The sequence below is a fragment of the Triticum dicoccoides genome, chromosome 4B (assembly GCF_002162155.2).
Source record: "Triticum dicoccoides isolate Atlit2015 ecotype Zavitan chromosome 4B, WEW_v2.0, whole genome shotgun sequence".
Taxonomy (NCBI): Eukaryota; Viridiplantae; Streptophyta; class Magnoliopsida; order Poales; family Poaceae; genus Triticum; species Triticum dicoccoides.
The window spans coordinates 645,050,290-645,075,569 of record NC_041387.1 but is presented as its reverse complement, the minus strand read 5'-3'; the positions used below and the strand labels follow the sequence as shown (position 1 = coordinate 645,075,569).

General features: G+C 41.6%; 1 protein-coding gene across 1 annotated transcript; it reads right to left on the bottom strand.

The window, feature by feature from the left end:
- Positions 1 to 3,115: 3,115 nt before the first annotated feature.
- On the bottom strand, positions 3,116 to 11,914 carry LOC119291996 (DEAD-box ATP-dependent RNA helicase 29-like). Its single transcript, XM_037570813.1, has 11 exons — positions 11,450 to 11,914; positions 9,673 to 10,834; positions 9,524 to 9,581; positions 8,483 to 8,581; positions 7,507 to 7,546; positions 7,263 to 7,339; positions 7,119 to 7,171; positions 6,352 to 6,433; positions 6,219 to 6,269; positions 5,137 to 5,263; positions 3,116 to 3,712 (listed from the first exon to the last, which is right to left on the bottom strand). The coding sequence occupies exons 1-11, from the start codon at positions 11,898 to 11,900 to the stop codon at positions 3,348 to 3,350; spliced, it is 2,565 nt and encodes an 854-aa protein (XP_037426710.1). The 5' UTR covers positions 11,901 to 11,914; the 3' UTR covers positions 3,116 to 3,347.
- Between the last annotated feature and the right edge of the window lie 13,366 nt (positions 11,915 to 25,280).

The following is a 25,280-nucleotide window of genomic DNA, read 5'->3' as shown; positions in this document are numbered from 1 at the left end:
ACGACCCCTCGAGAAACTGAATTCGCTCACTGACCCTCCAAAAACAAATGACCCCTCAAGAAACTGAGTTCGCTCACTGACCCTTCAGAAAACAAGCTACCCCTTGAGAAACTTAGAGCATCTCCAATAGTCGCGCTAAACAAGCGCCGCGCCGTAAATTTGCCCATTTTAGCGCGCGCGCAATTGGTAGAGTGTCTCCAGCGGGCGCGCAATAATCGCGCGCGGCATATAGAGTTGGGCGCGCGGTCCGAATCGCCATCGTACGCTGCGTATTTGGGGCGCCCGCTTCCGCGCGCGGCACACACGAGCGCTCGCGCCGCACTCTCTCCCCGCGCCACCTTCGCCCCGCACGCGCCGGCGCCGGTGAGCTGACCTGATGGACGCATGCGCCGGCATCCCCCTCACCCCATCCTAGAACCGCAAACCCTCCATCGCCGCTGCCGCCGCCGCAAACCCTAGTGCTGGGAGCGTTGGCCTCGCCTCCGTCGGAGCTCCTCCGAGCATCTGCCTCGCGCGCGGCCTCTTCATGTCGCTGCGCATGACCTCCGCGGCTGGTGGCATCCCGCCGGCACCCGCCGTGATGAAGCCACGTGCACCCCCCCTCGAAGCTCCCAAATGCGGCGCGACCGAAGAAGGGCAAGACATCCGCGAAGAAGAACAAGGCGGCGGACGGCTCCAGCACCTCGAAGGCGTCGAGGAAGAAGCTTGCAGGGCGTGTGACGAGCGCGGTGGCTATTGAAGCACCGGCGAGCTCACTTGTTGAGCCGGCGGCCGACGCACACAATGTGTTCGACGATATGCCCCAAAGGTAAAAAAATCCCCAACTTTTTTTCCTTCTTATTTTTTGAATGCATACATATAGATAGCTTATTGCATTGTTCTATATACTTTGTAGTGTGAACGATGACGCATACATGTCAACTATGGGTGTTGGCTCAAACAATTCGCATTGGTCTCAAACCAATGACATGCATTTTGAAGACCATGAGTTCGAGGTGGACGAGGATGGTGATGGCATTGTCGACGCACCGAAAGGAAGAGGAGGCAACTACACCAACGACCCAGACATTGTGCTATGCAAAACTTGGTTGGGCGTGTCGAGGGATCCATCCATTGGAGATGATCAAGGTAGAGATGCTTATTGGCTCCGGATGAAAGAACACTTTGATCTTCGCAACATGAGTAGAATTGACCGCTCCGCACAATCGCTTCGCTCCCGGTGGTCGACCATCAATAGGGATTGTCAATAATGGGCGGCCGCACAAAAAGCGGTTGATAAGTTGAACCCAAGTGGCACCAATGATGACGATAGGGTAAGTGTCATTTCATCATTCCTCATGTTCATCATGCTTGTTGTTGGTGTTTCTTGTGCTAACTTGTTTTGTTTTCATGTAATTAAATATTGCACAAAACTTGTTCAAAGGAGAGGAGAAGAGGACCAAGAAGGGGAAGATCAAGAAAGGAAGGTCATTTACCTTGCCTCATTGCTATGAAGTATTGAAGGATGATGAGAAATGGAAGAAGCATGAGGATATTGATGATTTTGATTTGAGCAAAAAATGCAAGCGAACAATTGATTTGGAAGATGAGGAGGAGGAGGATGCATCAAGTGAAGATGGCAAGATAAGCCCCACATCAAACTCGGTTTCATACTCGAAGCCAAAACGACCGGATGGCACGAAGAAAGACGCAAAAGAAAAGAAGAAGAGGAAAAGAGATGATGAGCTCCAAAATGCTATGGAAGCAATTGTCAACGCAAGAAAAGAAGCCAACGAGGCGAGGAAAATGGCAAGGAACCAAGATGTCACAACCGGGGAGAGGAGATTGGCGGCCGAGGAGAGGAGGGTGGCGGCCGAGGAGAGGAAAGTGACATTGGAGGAGAGGAAGGTGGGCATGAAGGAGCGTGCTAAATTGTTGGAATGGGAGAAGCACTTGTCCTTCTTGGACACATCTTTGTTCAATGATGCGCAAAAGGAGTATGTCAACCTTGCCCGTGAAGAAGTCTTGATCCAAAAAAGAGCCATGATTCGCACAATGGGTGGCGGTGGCCTTGGCGGCATGGGTGGCGGTGGACTTGGCGGCATGGTGGCGGTGGCATTGGTGCCATGGGTGGCTTTGGAGCTACCATGGAGACCATGGGAGGCATGGATGGCTTTGGAGCACCTCCGGGCGGCTTGGACGGCATGGGTGATATGGGTGGCATGAGTTTTGTGTCACTCATTGGGGTATGGGTGCACCTCCGGGCGCCGGTGTGCCACCTTCGCATGAAGATGTCGTTGAACATCTTGGCAACACCTTCCAAGCTTCACGTGATGAGGATACGGCGCGCAACAATGAAGAGGAGGAAGAATCGTCTTCGGAGGAGTCGGATGAATCGAAGGAAGATGAGGATGAAGACGAGGACGAGGCTTGATTGTTGTGCCTTTCATTTGTTTCTTGAACTTGGTTGAATTATGTTGTGGGCATGAATTTAAACTTGTGGGCATGAACTTTTGGGCACGAACTTGGTTGAATGATGTTTGTGATTCAAATTATATGCCATGTGTTTTGTGTTGATGTGTGAAATTTGTGCCCAAAATGATGAGAACAAATGTAGGCGCCGGCTACTCGCGCGCTACATTTTAGCGCGGCTGCTAGAGCCAGCGCTGCGCAACGCGTTAAACCTGATAATGAGCACGCCGCAAACCAGATTTTAGCGCGCCGCGCGTTGGGCACCTGTTGGAGATGCTCTTAATTGGCTCAATGACCAGACAACAAACTAACTTCATGTTCAGCTTTGGCGCAATGATGATTAGCACCAGATGCACTTACATGGCCGCAACGACACAATTTTCAGTACAGTAGCGTGTTCACCGTTGACAATGCAAGTCAGTTTGTGCAGAAATATAATTTGACATAAAGCAACTTGCCCATGAAATATACTACCCCGTTTCAATTTACTCGTCGTGGTTTTAGTTCAAATTAGAAGATAACATACGGTAAACATGTCGCAGAAGGAAATATGGTATGGGGGCGTGCCATGTCGATTAACAGTTATATGCCTTCCAAGGCTAAAAAACGTTATCAGTAGTTTCTCTATTGCGCTTACCAAAATCTCACAGGCAATGCGGAATAGTGGATGCAAGTCAAATTGAGCCCATGGTTACTTCTCGTCATCACAACAAAAGCGCTTACATATATCTGGCAAAATCATGGTTATTTCCCCGGCTATCACAACAGAACTGCAACCAAAACTGAATTAAACCAGGGACCCGGTCTAGGGCAAGTAACAAGCGCGCGACATATCAGAGACGCGTACTTCTTTCCTGTTTGTTCTACAACAATATCTCTTTCTTGTGGCCAGATAATCACCTGGTACCCCTCCCTTTGGGGTTGCCTTTTCCTTTTCCTTTACCTTTACCAAACCCTTTGGCGTTCCCTTTTCCGCCCGCTTTCCCTTTCCCGTCTGGTCTTCGGCTCTTCTGGGATCTACTGTCTTGGAATTTATCATCTCTCCCAGATCCATTAGGCCTCCTGTTTTTCTGGAACTTCCCGGGAGATTTACCATCTTTGGAAGATTTCTCATTCCTGCGCAGATTTTGCATCGCCTTTTCCTGCCTGCCCTTCCGCATCTGTTGGGGGTTTCTTATCTCCGATGGCACATCAGCATTTGGTATAGACGAACGCCCGCGACCGGCTGCAGGGTACCTTCTGTTTCCTCTTTGATAGCCAGCTGGGAAAGGTCATAGCATCAGGCCATGTTACATATGACAGTACTGATATCCAAGTTACGGAATTAACAGTTTAAACAAACCAAACTAACAACACAACTGTGGCGAGAATATGACAAGAAAGAGATTTCAAGTGGATGCAAACATATAAGACATAAGCAACCAGTAAGCATATGGTGTCAAGGCTTATCCCGTTGCAGTGAAATATGGTCAGCATTTTTTCACCAGAGTTGCTTTAACTATACTCAGGTTTTCACTACACCTCAAATAACGCACATCAAAACATTTCATGACACGTATGGCGCATGGTGGCAATAGGGGGTTGATGACTGCCTCACCCATAGCTACTTGATTGATTCATTCTATTCGTGATTCCCAATTCGCTACCTCACCCGAATTGGGTCCGCTAAGGGGGTATACATCTCTGATTCGTGAATCTAGATCGGTGTTCAGAGTGTGGTTTAGTGAATCTGGTAACTATGGTCTGACCTGGAGAGAGGGGATGATCATGAAAGAAGATGGGGAAAGGTGGAGAGATGAAAGGGAGAAGAAAAGGAACCAAACTAACATGCGGGGCTATCTTTATTTTGTCGGACGCAACTGAATGTTTTGTCTACCGTCAAGCTACTTCATTATCTAATAATAGTCCATTGGACTTGCAAAGCAAATGACACAATTCAGGCGGCCCAAAATGTAATTTTTCAAGTTTGGCAAGCTAAGTGGAAAAGCACACAACTTACAAAGCTCTAGTGTAATTTGCTTCGAGTACAAATACAAAGAGAAACCAGATCAAGGATGAGAATCATCAATCTGTTAAATAAGATAAGCCTCCCTTGGGCAATTATCACAATTGCCATTCCTGTGGCAAAAGCAAAATTTTCAGAGTGGCAACTGTGATAATTGTCAAAATCTAAGAGTGGCAAAAATGAAATAAAATTATTTTGCTTTTGACACAGAATGGCAATTGTGATAATTATCAAAAGCTAAGAGTGGCAGAAGTGAAATGTCAAAATCTAGAGTGGCATAAGAAAAGTTGGCAAAATCTAGAGTGGCAAAAACAAAATTTTCCCATATATTTAACTGACTGAATAAGTGAATGCACGCACAGCTTCAATGAATTCTTTTTGACAAAATAAAAAGGTGTTAGCATGCCAAACTGTAAAGCTGGGACATGCTTACCATACATGTATTTCTCAGAAAACAATTGTGGACGAATAGGAAAGCTAAAACAAAATTCAAGTGATTGGATGCTTATATAAAGCTTTATTGAAGATGATAGACCCAACAAGAACAAAAGTTAGCTAAAAACAGCTTTGCAGGAAATAAAATAACCAGATTGATGAACTATAATGGACTTCGTATAAAATTTACAGCAAAAAAAAAGACAATCACATGTAATACAAGAGGACAAATAAAAGTTGGTTACCTGGTGTGGATGAGCCTCCTTCTGCACCATCTTTTCCACCAGAACTGATTGCTCTATGTGACTTCTGCTGCCATTTCTTATAGATATCTTTACTTGCCTTTAACTTTGCACTGCTTTCCGTTTTAATCTGATCACAATAACAGTAATCAGAAGTTTTAAAATTACGCCAACTGCTCGTCTAGACTCTAGATTAGGTAAGACATGTCTACAGAAATAATCTAGGTAGGTAAACAATAGAGCGCCATATTATAAAGTCTCCGTACACACCTCAAAAATACGGATACGTGTTTGTTATTGGTTATTGCTGGCCAGCAGGTAATCTGCTGATCCTAGCAGCTACACGCACTTTTGATTTTTTTTAAATAGTACACGTATTGGCACTTTCCTAAAATTATGTATTTACATCCGTATCGGTGCAACTTAGGTACACGGTATATGCTAAGAAGATATGCAGTATTGCACATCTGAAATAGGCCTTCTACAACACATGACTAATATATCAAAATTCCTCAATATATTGTTTTGGAGTAAATGTTACACTTTGGGAAATGATATTCCTGTTATTATCAACTATAAGCTGAAAGAAATATGTATTGTGTCCAATGAAAACTCTAACTACTCATAATCAACAAGTTATACCATTTAGATAGGAGCCATGTATAACACTCATATAGTTCTATTTTTCATAGTACAAGGATGTACTAAAATTTCAAATCATATTCTTCAGCATTGAAATAATACCCTCTTGTTGGAGATTTACATGTTTTACCATAATAATCCAATTCCAGATTGTTCACATTAGATCATTACAAAACCAATCCTGGCATCAGAACATATATTTTTGGAAGTGCAAATACCACTTCCAATAGTTTGTTCCAGAAAAATTGAACACAGATAAACAGCACCGAACTTCCAAGATATTAACAACTGGACAGGCACATATTTTAAGCTGTCAAACTAGAAGGAAAAGGATTAGCTGCTCACATCTAAATTATGAAATTAAATTAGCGATCACAGTTTATACACATCTAGCACAGTAGCACTGTAAACATGGTACAGGAAGAAACTGTATCGAGATGTACCTTTCCTGTAGAAGTGACACGATCCCCATTATTCAACTTGACAAACTTGTTCTGCAACAATAAAGTAAGGATTAGCATGACCAAACGTGAATTTGCATATTGCAGATCGATATGTTGCTAGGAAAAGTTATACCTTCATCCAGTGATATCGAGTTTTCTGGGCTTGCATTCCAGAAGTTTCATCATCGACTAAATCAAGGACAGCAGCATCCAATCTGTACACATCATTAAGCTTTATTCAAACTTTCAAAGTGGCATGGTGTTGAAACTGCAGACCTATTTCATGAATAATGAGAGCAAATTTGGATACGCCAAATTAATTTGCAATGGAAGCTTTATTCAAATTGGCATGGTGTTGAAACTGCAGACCTATTTCATGAATAATGAGAGCAAATTTGGATATGCCAAATTAATTTTCAGTGGAAGCATGGGCCAAAATTTCTTAGAACTGAACGGCAGACCCTACTCAGTGTCATATTTTTAAATAACAGTTAGTCCTGTTGTACTTTCGGCTGAATCATGACCACACTATTAATGCTGGAGAGCAGGCAAGAATAACACAAAAACACAAGTGTTAATGGGCATTCAACAAAAAGTAAGCACATTCAACATGATGATACAACTTGTAGTTAAAACCAGGGACGATATGACCTGTGGTAAGCCACCGGTTATCTGTCCTGCTGGCTAAACCGTAAGTTCCATATGCACAGGATGATGTGATCTGATCTCAAGCTAATTTTATGAAATCTTGATGTTTATGATGATAGAAGACAAAAAGGTAAAGAAGAATAGCAAACAGAAATTGACTGGGAACTGATCATTTCCTACGGCTATTGATAGTGACTCACTTCCACATCAAACAAAGTGTCAATTGTATATCAGGAAACGTGCACAGCATACCTATCTTGAACAAATCCTTCATTTCCCTTTACTGACAACCCAGCTTCTGAATGCTGAAGGGGGAAAGGAATAGTGAAATCAAAATTATGCAGAAATGCTAGTGCAGTAAAAATTAAGAAGGATATTTCTCTTTAAGCTGCATACTTGGTTTTGAGGCACTGAACTTATGTAGTGATCCTCATCTCTAAAGCTCTGTGACTTCCGCTTCTTACCACAAACTTCTGAAATTGATAGATAATAAAAATATTATAATCACCATAACAAGAGGGGATGAACTTTTTCTAGGAATAGTGTTACAGAGCTAAAGATGCACTTTGACGTTGAAACAGCAATGACAGGTATTAATCTCACTACACTACACCTCACAGGAAGGAAAAGAAATGTAGACCTTTTTTCTCCCAATTAGAAATGTTTTCTGTATCTTCTTCCTGCATAAAATATAGCCATAAATCACTGCACAAAGCATAAGAACAAAGTAGCATATTCTATGTGGCACTCGCAGAAGAACGAATAAAGGTAGGCTTATTAACATTAGAGTGTTATGCTGTCCATTAATCTATAACTTTTGAAGGGATAAGTGGAAACTGTTCATAAAAACGCAGAATAGGCCATATACACAGAACTGGTGTGTAGTGGATACCAGAACAAGTACTGGTCACAAACGAAACTATCAACCTACAAAAAAATATGGAGCAAACAAACAAATTCACTTCAAATGGAACTGGCATGATTGATGCATCCACTGTGTGTTTCATCTAAATGAAATTTCAGAATACATGAATAAATATTGCTCCATCGCTGCATGAAGTTGAATTGCTAAATTACCAAGGCCAAATTATTCAGAGCATTCAATAAAAGTAAATATTGCAGACCAAACGACTAAAGAAAATCACAACCAAGACTACCATCTGCAAATTTCAGAACACGGAACATGAATGTGCTGCAGTTTTAAACAAATCAAAGACACGTAACAAGTGCTTATGAGGCCATTTTTGAGTCACAAAGACAACAGTCACGAAAAGGTATTGACCTTCGAGGCCAGTGCAATATATTATTGCTAATCAGCTATGCAAGAAATGAATTCTCCACTTTAGTTTGTTCCAGGCATCTTTGCTGGAACAACCAATCTTTTTAGGGTTAATTTTCCATACAGATGATAAGGCACACCAAAGTAGTATAATGGTTAGGCTAATACTACACCTTAACCCAGTAAAAATTGTCATATGTAGCATTTCAAGGTACATTAAGTGTATCAAGTGATTAAGTTATGTCAGCACTACATATCTATGTGGTGGTTTGCAACTTGCTATGCTTAAATGAGAAGTTGAGAACAAACAAAGGTATGACTTCAGAGTAATAATTACCTTTGTTGCCAGATCACCAGACTGTTCATGCACCAAATTTATTATCCCCTCATGGACTTCTCTTTTCTTCTTCATCACATCTAGCCATTGATTGCTACCCTACAAGGGAGAAAAGATGGTCGTGTTAGTTTCAAAAAAGATACGGTGATATGTAAATATATGTACTGTTTGCCTGAACCACATCTGGAATGCCTAAAAATCATATGAAAAGTTGGTTCCAGCATTAGTCAAGTTCAAGTAATCAGATCAGAGTTATTAGTATACTAAGTTAGTAACTGCATGTTGTTTGGTAATACACCAATTTGGCCACTATTAGTGAGTAAAAGGATTCATGTCACTTCACAGTCCCAAATAATCCAGTTGGGAATCGACATATAGAGATTTAATCTCATTTCTTAAATTTGTTCTCCTCTTCTATGCCCCCACCCCTCCACCCACCCACCCAAATAAATAAAAATGTTCTGATTGCTGAGGCAGTCCCTGCCGCAGCTGACTTAGGCACACTATGTGTTGTTTTTGAAACACTCTCAACTCCTAGCAGCGGTGCTGGATGTCGAATGGTCGACTCTTCTGCAAATGCTGCTGTTGCAGAGGGCATCAAATTTCAGATGAAGATGTGGTTCTCTAAATGCGAGGTGTGGGCTTGTCGGCGTGCGGCGAATACTGTAGCGAATGAACTGGCTAAAATCGGAAGCCCGTGCGAGGCTGATAGTTCCCTGTGTTGGGAATATGATGTTCCAGCCAAAGCGGCTGTTCATGTAATGGGCGATTTGCCCAACTGTTAAGTAATTAAAGCTATTGCTTTCCCTCAAAAATACCTACATGTTTCTGCAATGCAGAACCAGTAAGAAACTCTGCCACAAAGGGCATGTGCCATTAGAAGCTCCATTTTCCATGCCCTTACAAGTTAGCTTAAGCAGTAATCAAGTATTCAGATCAGAGCTACTAGTATACTAGCTGCATGTTGCAGACGTAGGAGAATAACTTAATATGATGCTGAAATTTCTCAAACTAAGGAAATAAGATGAAGCAATGCATTACTTTAGAACTTCTTGATTTAGCAGCTTCACCTTCAGCCTCTAGAATAGTCTGCTTTGGCCTGACAAGCATTAAGAATGAAAAAGGACCATTAGATTGCACAAAGCGAGCAAATACAAGCAAAACAAAGAATTGCTAGATGAAGAACCTACCGAAATGATTTCAGCCGCTCCGAGAACGCAATTGCTGAAATTTCATCTGGTCTAAGAACATCTCTGAACATTGGATGAAGACCTTCACGAGGCAAATCTTTTGCTCTTCTAACAGATTCTTTTGAAGGCATAGCGCGGGTCTTCAGATACAACCGGAAAGCATTAGCGCATGGCTTTTCCAATGCAATCAGATCTGTGCATCCACTGATGACTTCTTTTACTCCATCAGAGCAAAGATCAAGTATTGTCTGAGGAAAACGGCCATATATCGTTTCCCCATCAGCAAGACTTTGGTTGATTTTTAAATTCATTCCATCCATGTCTTTCAGCAGTTCCTCCTCCGTTGGAGCAGGTCTAAGAGGTTTTGAAAGAAAGAGATGTAGGTCCAGTAAAAATGGCATGTCCTCTGAAGTGACAAATGTAAATGCTGTACCAGTTCTACCTTGCCGAGCTACTCGGCCAACTCTATGAATAAATAACTTCGGTTTAGCGGGAAAGTCCCAGTTCACTACATTGTCAAGCAATGGAATATCCAGACCCCTTGCAGCAACATCTGTCACTATAAGTAGCATGGTCTTCCTTGCCCTGAATCTTGAAATGTGAATAGTGCGGGCTTCTTGATCCATGGCACCATAGGAAAGGGAAGCTTCTAGGCCCTCTTCTCGGAAAAGAATATTCAAGAACTCTACATGATACTTCGTTGAAACAAATATCATTGTCTGCTCCTCGGAGCTGATACGCTCCCGGACCAAATACAGCAAAGCAGCTAGTTTCTCTTCCTGACGCAGTGTGAAAAAGGCAAGCTTCAGATCAGGGCTGATCTTTTTGTCCAAATCAAGCCTTATGACTTGAGGATCACGTAAGCCAGCTTTTGCGAATTCTGCGAGGGCTTTCGGCATAGTAGCACTGAAGAGCAATGTTTGCCTTGTATCACTCAACTTGTGTAGAATTTTGTGTAACTGCTCAGCGAACCCCAAGCTAAAGAGGGAATCCGCTTCATCAAATACAACATATTCTACTGATCGCAGTGACAAGTCATCAACCATTGACAAGATGTGCTCAAACCTACCAGGTGTTGCAATTATTATATCGGGATTATCAGCCAATACTTCAAACTGACTCTCCATACTACCTCCACCAACAATTAGGCCAGTTTTTAGATCTGCAGAAAAGACAAAATTACATAGTTCATCAACACTTGTAGCTTTTGTTTTGTAGCTGCATAGGAGTACAATAGTGTTTTCCAAACTATTCTACACCCCTAGTAAAACTGTGTGCAAAAAGTAGTAGTTCTGAAATAATTGTTCACTATCCAAGTCACTTACATTTCCCAAAAAATACTCTATGATGCATATATTATTTACTATATTTTGTGAACTTGTAATAGGTGGTGTAAAATAACCTGTTCCAAACTATTATGAGGGTTCAATCACCACTAACAATTTACTCAAACACCATGTTTCATATCACTTCATATCTCAAATTGGCTAGTGACATATCACATAATGCATGACAAGTACAAGATCAGTTGTAATAAATTTTACACAAATGGAACTCTTGGGCACAATAATAACCAGTGATACTGAAACACTTATGCTATCCATAACACTAAGCATAGTTATCACATCCATACATACATGAAGCAAAGTGAAATAGACTGTTCGAAGTACCGATGGCGATGATATCATACAACATCAAAGTCTCAAATTGCCACTGGCTAGAATAGAAAGGAGAAACGAGGATCCTGAGACGGCATGGTTATGAGAGCGGTACGCACCGGAGAACTTGCCGAGCTGGTGGGTGAACTTGAGCGTCTGCGTGGCGAGGTCGCGGGTGGGGGAGAGGATGAGGGCGCGGATGCCGGCGCCGGGGTCGCGGTGGCGGAGGCGCTGGAGCATGGGCACGAGGAAGGCAGCGGTCTTGCCGGAGCCCGTGCGGGCCATGGCGGCGACGTCGAGGCCCGCGAGGATGAGCGGCATCGCCTTGCGCTGGATGGGCGTGGGCACGCGGTAGCCCTTGTGGCGCACCCCGCGGTAGACCTCCTCGCAGAGCCCCATGGACTCGAACCCGCCCGACTTGGGCTTCTTGTTGTGCGCCGCCTGCGCCGCCTTCTTCTTCCCCGCCGCCTTCGACTTCATCTGCGGCCGCCGCCACGGCTTGCGGTCCGCCGTGGAGGAGGCGGCGGCGGCGGCGGCGGCGGAGGGGCTGGGCTTGCCGCTGGTCGCCATGGGTGGGAGGCGGGGCGGGGGGCGGCGGAGGGGGGACGGGGGATGGTTTGGGTTCAGGGCTTTAGGTCTCAGCCGCGGCGGCGAGGTGGCGTGCGGGGGAGGAGGTAGGGTGCTGGCGGCTTTGTGGACCGGGCTGGACTTGTCTTGCTGAAATTTTGATCATGGATCGGCCCATATTGTCCCAACGGGTTTCATTCACAAAACTAAGGTTTTTTTTAAATCATAAAAATCTGACGCAAGGTTTTTGGAGATTCAGAGCGAACGCAGCGCCGCCGGCCAATCGATCGCTTTTTTTTCTGTCTAAAAAAATTAATGGCTTCTTTTTTAAAAAAAACTTCTGATCTATTTAGCGTGTGTCATGGCAGTACAAAGAACACTAAAAATAAAAATTAAACGAGATCAGCCATGACTTTTTATTGAACTTTTGCCAACATCATGACTTTTTATTAAACTTTTGCCAACACCATGACTTTTTATTGAAATTTTATCAATGCAAAAAAAATCCTTGACATTAGAACATCTATAGCCGTGATGGACAAATCCGACCCCTCAAGTGCCCACGGACGCGTCCGCGGACACTAACGGTCACGCCTCAAATAATGCAATCCACATCTGGACACCTCAATTACCATATCTCAAATACATACAAACTCATACAACTACGTCGATGCACACACATCGTCCAGTTACTCCACCACTTCTAACTAAACATGCCATCGGACTATCAAAATTTGGCATGTTTAGCTATGGTGGAGATCATCCATGACTGCCCTTGCCCTTCCCGGCGCCCTTGTCATCCTTCTCGCGGAAGTTTCAAAAACGCAGTACGGATCGAGCTGGATCTGCTCGTCGGCGGAGCTGTCCTCATCGTCGATGTCCTCCTTCGGTGGCAGTCCGGCCATGGCACGGACCACCCGATTCTGCTCCCGCGCGGGGGCGCTCGTTTTCCTCCGCTATAATTTCTTCACAATGCGGGCCTTGGATGGCTTCCTCCTCTGCGGCTGCTCGCGTCGTCGCATCAGCCGCCTCCGTCGCCGCTATTTTGGCCGCGATATGGGCTTCGGCGGCCCTTATCCTCTCCTTCCCACGGCGGGCTGCCCGTTCCCAGTGGGCCTCATAATCTACCCAACCGGTAATGCGGAAGGAGTGATTTTCTGGCTGCCGGGACCACGATGATCCAGCCCCATAGGACCAGAGCGCCCGTTGAGCCGACACTATGGAGTCACGCCAGACAGACCCGTCTGTCGGACGGGCGCTGTCCTCCCGGGAGGCGGGAGCGGCGGAGTGCAATGCAAGCCGCCATTGCCTCCTCCACCCGCATGGGCTAACACCCCAGTTGACGGATCCGGACTGGTCGGAGTCAGATCCGCTGCCCGCCATGCCGGAGATGGCCGAAAATCACCAAAGGTGAGCTCGGCTGGCGGAGGGAGTGGAGGGGAATGTGAAGTGGCTAGGGTTTGGTCCGGCGAGCGGATGGGGACGAATATACGTGGGGTCGGGTGGACCAGAGTGGGTCGGGTCCGACGTGGCGGACGCATCCGTGTACGCTCGGGCGCCCTCGTATCCGCCCCATATTTGGGCTAGATATGAGGGGTGACAGTCATCCCGGGCGTTTGAGGCCCGTTTGAGGCGCCCGTCTAGGTCAGATTTTTGTGACCGGTCAGTGACGGAGAGGGACGCCTGAGCGTATGAGGAGGGTTTGGGACGCCCGGCTGTAGTTGCTCTTAGGTGTTGTACATTTTCCATCATAGGTATAACAGCCCCGATACAAATGCTTTGTTGTATCCACATTTGCCATGATCTACATAGGTACATTTGTCTTGATTTTAATTGCTTTGAATGCAGACAACAAATGCCATATTGGCACTAAAAATTTGCTATGATATGTATAATATCCTTGATAAAAGTAGTTTTCTACACAGTTCACATGACCTATGATGTCTACTACACAACCTTTTTCTTGTAGACGTTGTTGGGCCTCCAAGTGCAGAGGTTTGTAGGACAGTAGCAAATTTACCTCAAGTGGATGACCTAAGGTTTATCAATTCATGGGAGGCGTAGGATGAAGATGGTCTCTCTCAAACAACCCTGCAACCAAATAACAAAGAGTCTCTTGTGTCCCCAACACACCCAATACAATGGCAAATTGTATAGGTGCACTAGTTCGGCGAAGAGATGGTGATACAAGTGCAATATGGATGGTAGATATAGGTATTTGTAATCTGAAAATATAAAAACAGCAAGGTAACTAATGATAAAAGTGAGCGTAAACGGTATTGCAATGGTAGGAAACAAGGCATAGGGTTCATACTTTCACTAGTGCAAGTTCTCTCAACAATATATAACATAATTGGATCATATAACTATCCCTCAACATGCAACAAAGAGTCACTCCAAAGCCACTAATAGCGGAGAACAAACGAAGAGATTATGGTAGGGTACGAAACCGCCTCAAAGTTATCCTTTCTGTTCTATCTATTCAAGAGTCCGTAGTAAAATAATATGAAGCTATTCTTCCCGTTCAATCTATAATAGAGTTCATACTAGAATAACACCTTAAGACACAAATCAACCAAGACCCTAATGTCACCAAGATACTACATTGTCACCTCAAGTATCCGTGGGCACGATTATATGATATGCATCACACAATTTCAGATTCATCTATTCAACCAACACAAAGTACTTCAAAGAGTGCCCCAAAGTTTCTACCGGAGAGTCAAGACGAAAACATGTGCCAACCCCTATGCATAGGTTCATGGGCGGAACCCGCAAGTTGATCACCAAAACATACATCAAGTGGATCATGTGATATCCCATTGTCACCACAGATAAACACGGCAAGACATACATCAAGTGTTCTCAAATCCTTAAAGACTCAATCTGATAAGGTAACTTCAAGAGGAAAACTCAATTCATCACAAGAGAGTAGAGGGGGGAGAAACATCATAAGATCCAACTATAATAGCAAAGCTCGCGATATATCAAGACCGTGCCAAAGAGAGAACACGAGAGAGAGAGAGAGAGAGAGAGAGATCAAACACATAGCTACTGGTACATACTCTTAGCCCCGAGGGTGAACTACTCCCTCCTCGTCATGGAGAGCGCCGGATGATGAAGATGGCCACCGGTGAGGGATCCCCCCTCCGGTAGGGTACCGGAACGGGCTCCCGAGAGGTTTTTGGTGGCTACAGAGGCTTGCGGCGGCGGAACTTCCATCTATCTTCTTCTTCGAAGGTTTTAGGGTATATGGACTTATATAGGCGAAAGAAGTCGGTCGGGGGAGCCTCGAGGTGCCCACGAGGGTGGAGGACGCGCCCATGGGGGTGGGAGCGCCCCCCTATCTCGTGGCCTCCTCGATGCTTCCCTGGCTTGCACTCCAAGTTCCCGGGATTGCTTCTGTTCCAAAAATAACTTTTCCGAAGGTTTCATTCTTTTTGGACTACGTTTGATATTCCTTTTCTTCGAAACACTGAAATAGGCAAGAAAACAACAATATGGGTTGGGCCTCCGGTTAATAGGTTAGTCCCCAAAGTAATATAAAAGTGTATAATAAAGCCCGTAATCATTCAAAACAGATAATAAAATAGCATGAATGCTTCATAAATTATAGATACGTTGGAGACGTATCAGCATCCCCAAGCTTAATTCTTGTTTGTCCTCGAGTAGGTAAATGATAAAAGAAAGAATTTATGAAGTGTGGATGCTAGCAGGTGCACAAGTTTGATCAATGATAATTTCAATCACCTTTTCTAGCATCATTATATGTCATAATAGCAGTTCATCTCATAAAACTTCTCATGATCAAGTAACAAGCTATTCACATGTTAAAGCATAGACCATAAAATTTCTTGAAAACTAGCAAACTTCATTCCCAGTCATCAAACAATTGCAATTCATCTTATTTTCAGGAAGGGTCTATGTCAGAGCTTTGATTTAGCAAACTCCACATACTCAACTATCATATAGTTTTCTACAATTGCTAACACTCACGCAGTACTAATGGTTATGAAGTTTTAATCGGACACTGTGAAAGATAGGGCTTATAGTGTTGCCTCCCAACGTATTCACCTTTGGGTGATGTCAACAATAATAGTTCATGCTAACTTACATCCAATTAGATATATATATATATCAGGATCTTTCCAACACGAGGTGCTTGCCAAGGGATAAAATGAAAAAGGGAAAGGTGAAGATCACCTTGACTCTTGCATAAAGTAAAAGACATAAAGTAAAAGATAGGCTCTTCGCAGAGGGAAGCATAGGTTGTCATGCGCTTTTAGGGTTGGATGCACAAAATCTTAATGCAAAAGAACGTCACTTTATATTGCCACTTGTATATGGACCTTTATTATGCAGTCTGTCGCTTTTATTGCTTCCATAACAAGATCGTATAAAGCTTATTTTCTTCACACTAATAGATCATACATATTTAGAGAGCAAATTTTATTGCTTGCACCGATGACAACTTACTTGAAGGATCTTACTCAATCCATAGGTAGGTATGGTGGACTCTCATGACAAAATTGGGATTAAGGATATTTGGAAGCACAAATAGTATCTCTAATTGGTGCAAGGAATTTGGCTAGCATGAGGGGGAAAGGCAAGCTCAACATGTTTGAATGATCCATGATAATATACTCTAACTGAGATGTGATAAAACATAACCCATTACGTTGTCTTCCTTGTCCAACATCAACTCTTTAGCATGTCATACTTAATGAGTGCTCACAATTATAAAAGATGTCCAAGATAGTATATTTATATGTGAAATCTCTCTTCCTTCAATATTCTTTCATGAATTGTTCAAATGACCAATACAATGCTTGCTAACCTTCAATAAATTTACAACCTCTACTTCTTATATGTGAAGTCATTACTCCCCATGGGATAAGCAAATGAGACATATAATTTCAGATTTATGACATTCAACTCATTCAACCATTTACTCATAGGATATAAGTGAAGCACACGAGTAAATGACAAACTACTCCAACACGATATAAGTGAAGATCAATGAGTAGCTAAATAATTATGTAAATATGCGAAGACTCTCTCTTATTTAATAATTTCAGATCTTAGTATTTTATTCAAACAACAAGCAAAGCAAAATAAAATGACATTGCAAGGATAGCACAACTCATGTGAAGAAGCAAAAACTTCGGTTGAACCGATACTAACCGATAGTTGTTGAAGAAGAAAGGTGGGATGCCTAACGGGGCATCCCCAAGCTTCCATGCTTGAGACTTCTTGAAATATTATCTTGGGGTGCCTTGGGCATCCCCAAGCTTGAGCTTTTTGTGTCTCCATAATTCCTATCATATCATGGTTTCTCTTTTTATCCAAAGCTTCATCCACACCAAACTCAACAAGAACTCGTGAGATAGGTTAGTATAAACCAATGCAAAACCTTATCATTTTATACTGTAACAAATCACTAAAATTATTATTCAACATTTCATGCTAAATGCCTCTGCATATTTAATACTCCTATCCTCAAATAGAATCATTAAACAAGCAAACATATGCAAACAATGCAATCATAACAGCAATCTGCCAAAACAGTATAGTCTGTAAAGAATGCAAGAGTATCAATACTTCCCTAACTCCAAAAATTATGAGAAAAATACTACCGCTGTAGAAGATTTATCAGAGCTCATTATGCAAAAAGTTTCAACATTATATCACGCTCTGACTTTTCTAGGGATTTTTTGCAATAGCGGTAAACTTTCTGTTTTCAAACAGCAACATGTATATTAGCAAAATAAGCATGGCAAAGGCTATCCTTGACATTTTTTATTGAAAATAAAGATGCAAAACATTATTCTAAATAACATCAAGCAAATACTAACAAAATGAAATGACGCTCCAAGCAAAACACATATCATGTGGTGAATAAAAATATAGCTCCAAGTAAAGTTACCGATGAACAAAGACGAAGGAGGGGAGGGGATGCCTTCCGGGGCATCCCCAAGCTTAGGCTCTTGGTTGTCCTTGAATATTACCTTGGGGTGACTTGGGAATCCCCAATCTTAGGCTCTTGCCACTCCTTATTCCATAGTCCATCGAATCTTTACCCAAAACTTGAAAACTCCACAACACAAAACTCAACAGAAAACTCGTAAGCTCTGTTAGTATAAGAAAATAAAACCACCACTTAGGTACTGTAATGAACTCATTCTAAATTCATATTGGTGTTAAACCTACTGTATTCCAACTTCTCTATGGTTCATACCCTCCGATACTACTCATGGATTCATTAAAATAAGCAAACAACACATAGAAAACAGAATCTGTCAAAAACAAAACAGTATGTAGTAATCTGTATCAAATGTATACTTCTGGAACTCCAAACATTCTACCAAATTAGTAAGTCCTAAGAAATTTGTGTACCAATCCAGAGCAAAACGAATCAGATCAGAAGCACGTTTGTGTGAATTATCAAAACTAATTTACTGGGTGCAAAAGTTTCTGATTTTCAGCAGGATCCACAATTATCACCGTAAGCTATCCTAAAGGTCTTACTTGGCACTTTATTGAAACAAAAGCTATAAAACATGATTACTACAGTAGCATAATCATGTGGACACACAAAAATAGTAAGTATAAATATTGGGTTGTCTCCCAACAAGCGCTTTTCTTTAATGCATTTCTAGCTAGGCATGATGATGACAATGATGCTCACATAAAAGATAAGAATTGAAACATAACGGGAGCATCATGAAGCATATGACTAGCACATTTAAGTCTAACCCACTTCCTATGCATAGGGATTTTGTGAGCAAACAACTTATGGGAACAATAATCAACTAGCATAGGAAGATAACACAAGCATAGCTTCAAGATTTTAAGCACATAGAGAGGAAACTTGACATTATTGCAATTCCTACAAGCATATGTTCCTCCCTCATAATGATTTTCAGTAGCATAATGAATGAATTCAACAATATAACCAGCACCTAAAGCATTCTTTTCATGATCTACTTGCATAGAAAATTCACTACTCTCCACATAAGCAAATTTCTTCTCATGAATAGTAGTGGGAGCAAACTCAACAAAATAATTATCATGTGAGGCATAATCCAATTGAAAACTAAAATCATGATGACAAGTTTCATGTTTATCATTATTCTTAATAGCATACAAGTCATCACAATAATCATCATAGATAGCAACTTTGTTCTCGTAATCAATTGGAACCTCTTCCGAAATAGTGGATTCATATCTAAATAAAGTCAAGACCTCTCCAATTCCACTTTCATAATTATCACAATAAATAGGAGGCATGCTTTCTTAATAATAAATATTCTCATCAAAACTTGGGGGACTAAACATATCATCTTCATCAAACATAGCATCCCCAAGCTTGTGGCTTTGTATATCACTAGGATCATGGATATTCAAGGAATTCATACTAACAACATTGCAATCATGCTCATCATACAAAGATCTAGTACCAAACATTTTAATGCATTCTTCTTCTAGCAATTGAGCATAATTTTCCTTTCCATCATCCTCACGAAAGATATTAAAAAGACGAAGCGTATGAGACAAACTCAATTCCATTTTTGGTAGTTTTTCTTTTATAGACTAAACTAGTGATAAAACAAGAAACAAAAAGATTCGATTGCAAGATCTAAAGATATACCTTCAAGCACTCACCTCCCCGACAACGGCGCCAGAAAAGAGCTTAGTTGATGGGGTGTGAGTGCCGCTTACCTAGCCTCCCCGTCAACGGCACCAAAAAAGAACTTGATGTCTACTACACAACCTTCTTCTTGTAGACATTGTTGGGCCTCCAAGTGCAGAGGTTTGTAGGACAGTAGCAAATTTCCCTCAAGTGGATGACCTAAGTTTTATCAATCCGTGGGAGGCGTAGGATGAAGATGGTCTCTCTCAAACAACCCTGCAACCAAATAACAAAGAGTCTCTTGTGTCCCCAACACACCCAATACAATGGCAAACTGTATAGGTGCACTAGTTCAGCGAAGAGATGGCGATACAAGTGCAATATGGATGGTAGATATAGGTATTTGTAATCTGAAAATATAAAAACAGCAAGGTAACTAATGATAAAAGTGAGCATAAATGGTATTGCAATGGTAGGAAACAAGGCATAGGGTTCATACTTTCACTAGTGCAAGTTCTCTCAACAATAATAACATAACTGGATCATATAACTATCCCTCAACATGCAACAAAGAGTCACTCCAAAGCCACTAATAGCGGAGAACAAACGAAGAGATTATGGTAGGGTACGAAACCACCTCAAAGTTATCCTTTTTGTTCTATCTATTCAAGAGTCCATAGTAAAATAACATGAAGCTATTCTTTCCGTTCAATCTATCATAGAGTTCGTACTAGAGTAACACCTTAAGACACAAATCAACCAAAACCCTAATGTCACCTAGATACTCCATTGTCACCTCAAGTATCTGTGGGCATGATTATACGATATGCATCACACAATCTCAGATTCATCTATTCAACCAACACAAAGTACTTCAAAGAGTGCCCCAAAGTTTCTACCGAAGAGTCAAGACGAAAACATGTGCCAACCTCTATGCATAGGTTCATGGGCGGAACCCGCAAGTTGATCACCAAAACATACATCAAGTGGATCACGTGATATCCCATTGTCACCACAGATAAACACGGCAAGACATACATCAAGTGTTCTCAAATCCTTAAAGACTCAATCCGATAAGATAACTTTAAGAGGAAAACTCAATTCATCACAAAGAGAGTAGAGGGGGGAGAAACATCATCAGATCCAACTATAATAGCAAAGCTCGCGATACATCAAGATCGTGCCAAAGAGAGAACACGAGAGAGAGAGAGATCAAACACATAGCTACTGGTACATACCCTCAGCCCCGAGGGTGAACTACTCCCTCATCGTCATGGAGAGCATCGGGATGATGAAGATGGCCACCGGTGAGGGATCCCCCCTCCGGCAGGGTGCCGGAACGGGCTTCCGAGAGGTTTTTGGTGGCTACAGAGGCTTGCGGCGGCGGAACTCCCGATCTATCTTCTTCTTCGAAGGTTTTAGGGTACGTGGACTTATATAGGCGAAAGAAGTCGGTCGGGCCGGGGAGCCTCGAGGGGGCCATGAGGGTGGAGGGCGCGCCCAGGGGGGCGCCCCTATCTCATGGCCTCCTTGACGCTTCCCTAGCTTGCACTCCAAGTTCCCGGGATTGCTTCTATTCCAAAAATAACTTTTCCGAAGGTTTCATTCTGTTTGGACTTTGTTTGATATTCATTTTCTTCGAAACACTGAAATAGGTAAGAAAACAGCAATATGGGCTGGGCCTCCGGTTAATAGGTTAGTCCCAAAAGTAATATAAAAGTGTATAATAAAGCCCGTAATCATTCAAAACAGATAATAAAATAACATGAATGCTTCATAAATTATTGATACGTTGGAGACGTATCAACCTACATAACTTTTTGGCCAGGGTAAAGTTATTGTTTGGACCATGGCGAATCTATATTTCATACCATGGCAAATTTATGTTTTGGACCATATCGTCATTATCCACACTTGTCATGATCTACATAGGCAAATCTGCCTTAATTTTAATTGGTTGGCAATGCAGACAACATTTGCCATATGGGTACTAAAATTTTGCCATGGTATCACTAGTAGAAAAAGGACCTAATGTGAGACACATTAGTCCCGGTTTGATTTTGGCCCGGTACTAATGGTACCATTAGTGCCGGTTCGAACGGCTATTCATTAATGCTGGTTCGTTTTGAACCTTTAGTACCGGTTCATGGCACGAACCGGTACTAAAGGGGTTTGACCTATAGTCCCGGTTGGAGACACAAACCGGGACTATAGGGCAATTTTCAAACTCTACCCCCCCCTTGTGTATCGCCATTTTAGTTTTGAAAAATACAAAAGAAAATGATAAAAAATTCAAAAAATAAAATTCTTCGAGATGTAGTTATATTACTACATCTACTAGTTAGGAAAATTTAAAAAATTTGGACATGTTTTGCAAAAAGTATAGGGAAAATGTAAAACGACTATAACTTTTGCATACGATGTCGGAAAAAACGTATAATATATCAAAAAGTTCAGCACGAAAATCCGCATCCGATTTTGATGGCCTACGACCTGTTTGCAATTTTTTAGAATCCTCAAATTCCAAAAGGAAAAAAAGATATGCTCAAATTTTAGTTTTATTTTTAATTTTCATTAAATCTGGTCAAACTATGGTCAAACTACTTATTCAAGAAGTATTAATGTTGCTACATAATTATTCAAGAATATTAGTGTTACTAAATAATTATTTCAATTTTTTGAATTTTGGTCAAATCTGGTCAACTATGGTCAAACTGTGGTCAAACTATGGTCAAACTATGGTCAAACTTATTCAAGAAATATTAGTGTTACTAACTGTATTTTAGAATAATAGTTCCAAACTCAAACGGTGAAACGTGTGACCTAATGCTCAAGCTAAACTGCTGAGGGTTAATAGGATTGACAACTTACATTTGTCAGGAAAACAACAAGTGCAGACTTGGAAAGTAGGGGGAATAGAACTCCGAAGTTAAGCGTGCTCAGGCTGGGGGAGTGAGAGGATGGGTGACCGGCGGGGAAGTTAGACGATTTGAAATGAGTGATCCATACCTGAGTAGTTAAGAGGGGTGATTAGAGACTAAATCATTAAATAATTCAGAAAATTGAAAATAAAAAAAATCAAATATTTTTTACAAAATTTTCAAAAAAAATAACACCAACCAGTACTAAAGGTCTCCCATACCACGGTGCGAGCTCACGCCACGTGGTGGGCCTTTAGTGGCGGTTCGTTCCAAACCGGTACTAAAGGGGGGGGGGGGCTTTAGTCTCCACTCTTTAGTGCCGGTTGTTCTGCAACCAAAGGCCCTTACGAACCGGTATTAAATCTCCGGTTTCTACTAGTGTATGTATTACATTCCCGACACAAGTAGTTTTTCTACACATTTACCCTAACCTACATAACTTCCTGGCCATGGCAAAGTTATATTTCAGACAATGGAAAATTTATATTTTGGGCCATGGCAACTTTATTGTTTGCACCATGGCAGATTTATTTTTCCAACCATGGGCAAAGTTATTGTTTGGAGCATGAAAAATTTGCAATTTAGACCATGGCAAAATTGTATACCATGGTCAATTTTGTCAAACAAATCATGGTAAAAAAATGTATACCATGGCAAATTACATGAACATCACATGCCAAATTTTTGTTCATTAGAGTTTTTCAAAAAATTAGCTTTCAATATTTTTGCCATCTTATTTTTATATGAAACAATGACAACTTATGTTGAAACATAATTTGTTAAGTTTTCTTCTATGTGTTTTGAAGTTTTGGTACTTTTTTTCATAACGGTATGGTCTACTCATACCGACCTAGCTTAAAACATAATTGTTAAGTTTTAAGTTATGATCCGTTTGAACAAGATGGAAGTTTATTATACATATTATGGAAAAATAATAATTTGTTTTGCTATTCAAAATCAGGTCCTATTTTCAGGTATGGTAGTAGTCAATAGGAAACTTGGGCCTTTTATGTCCTTTTATTTTGTTTTTGGTGTAACGATGGCGTTAGGTTGAGGGGAGGCTCATTAAAAGTCGTGTCGGGTTGTTGGGGTCGCATGGGGGCAGGGGTCTCCTCGCGAGCCAATTGTTCGCTCAAGGGGACCAGCAAATCTGACGTCGGCCTCATATTAATATCCTTTTTTACTGCAATAAGAGCAAGATTAATTGTAAAGCCTGCTGCTGGCTCTATAGTGGAGCCATGTCATATGTAGCCCATATTTAAAAAGGCTCATAGTAGAATGGCTATAGCATTGGCTATATATTTAATGCATGCATGTTGTGGGAGGCAAAGGGAAGTCACAAGATTGGGTGGGAGGAGCTGAACGCTCGCCATAGAGCTGGCATGGGCTGCATGCAGGATGCTTTTTTTCGTTGCTTGTGCTAACTCCCGGCGACACATGAAGCACCGACTTGGTCCTCTCTCTCCTCCATGTATGATTTTGCTGACATGGAAGTTCTTATAGCCTGCTGACTAGTCTTCATTATACTTGCTCTAAGGGGGGAACATCGGCTCTAGAGGAACCCCAAGCAAATGTTCGTTCCCCTCAAGATGGATTGACCGAATGAACGTGCAATGTTCCCTCGAGCGTTTGCTCGGACGTTTCTTCAGCGCGACCCCCAAACTGGCCAAGACTATAGGAAGGGCAGGAAAAAGCTGGTTCAGCCTATTAGCTATTTTTTTGTTTTCTTTACCATAGACAAAAATGATAATTTCTAATAGAGAAAAAAGAAGATAAGCATAAATTTACAATTGCCATGATACACTTTATAAATTTGCCATGCTATACTTTATAAAACTCCCAACCTCTAATTTATAATTGTACCATCGTATATCCAGTAAATATACCATGGTTTCTACACAAAAAAATTGCCATGCACTAATATTTATAAACAACCAGAGAATGATCTAGTTGCAACTGTAACAGAAAAAATTCCAGATCATGGCAAGAATTATAAAACAGTAGGGGCTTTCACAAGGGATACTAAGAAAAAAAATTGGTTTCTCCAAAAACCGTGGACAATGTATAAAAAGTTTTGTAGTTTTACATGGAAAATTCTGTGTTACAAAAAATACTATACGTTTAAGAATGCAAAAAGTTGCCATGGCAATAAATATCAATCATATTAGGTTCCGTTAGGAGAAGCGTTGACCAACAGTTACTCTATCAATATGAACTTTATTTGACATGACATCAATATAACTAGATTCATCTTTCAAAGTACATTTTTTTGTGGCTACGATTTCGTGACACAAATGTTACATGGAGTGATAGTTTAACTACCGACCAAGTAAAGACTTGTCCTAACAAAACCTAACAAACATTTGACACTCCAGTACATATTGACACTGGGAATGTTAATATTGAGGAATTATGCTTTGATTTGTAGCACTCTGATGCTGAAATGAAGGAACAACAATATAAGAAGATGTATTTTCTCAGGGAGTAAAAGTGGAAAAGAATGCTCACCAGCACTAAACTGTGTGAAGCAATTAGTTGGGGTTGGGGTGCTGAGAAGGAAAAAAAGGGAGAAGAAGATTGATTAGTCACTTCCTGATAGTATAGCATAAATATAGAAAATATTTGTAGACTTAGACATAATAGGTTCTCTTGGTTACAGACTTAAAAATGAGAGAAGTTTTTTGGAATGTAAGAGGGTAGGGCAAGATTATAAGAAAAGGTATATTAGAGAGATGATTAATGATCATAGGTTGGATTTCATAGGAATACTGAGACCATCAAACAAAACTTTTCCAAAAATGAACTTCACGATTTATGTGGAGGAAGGAA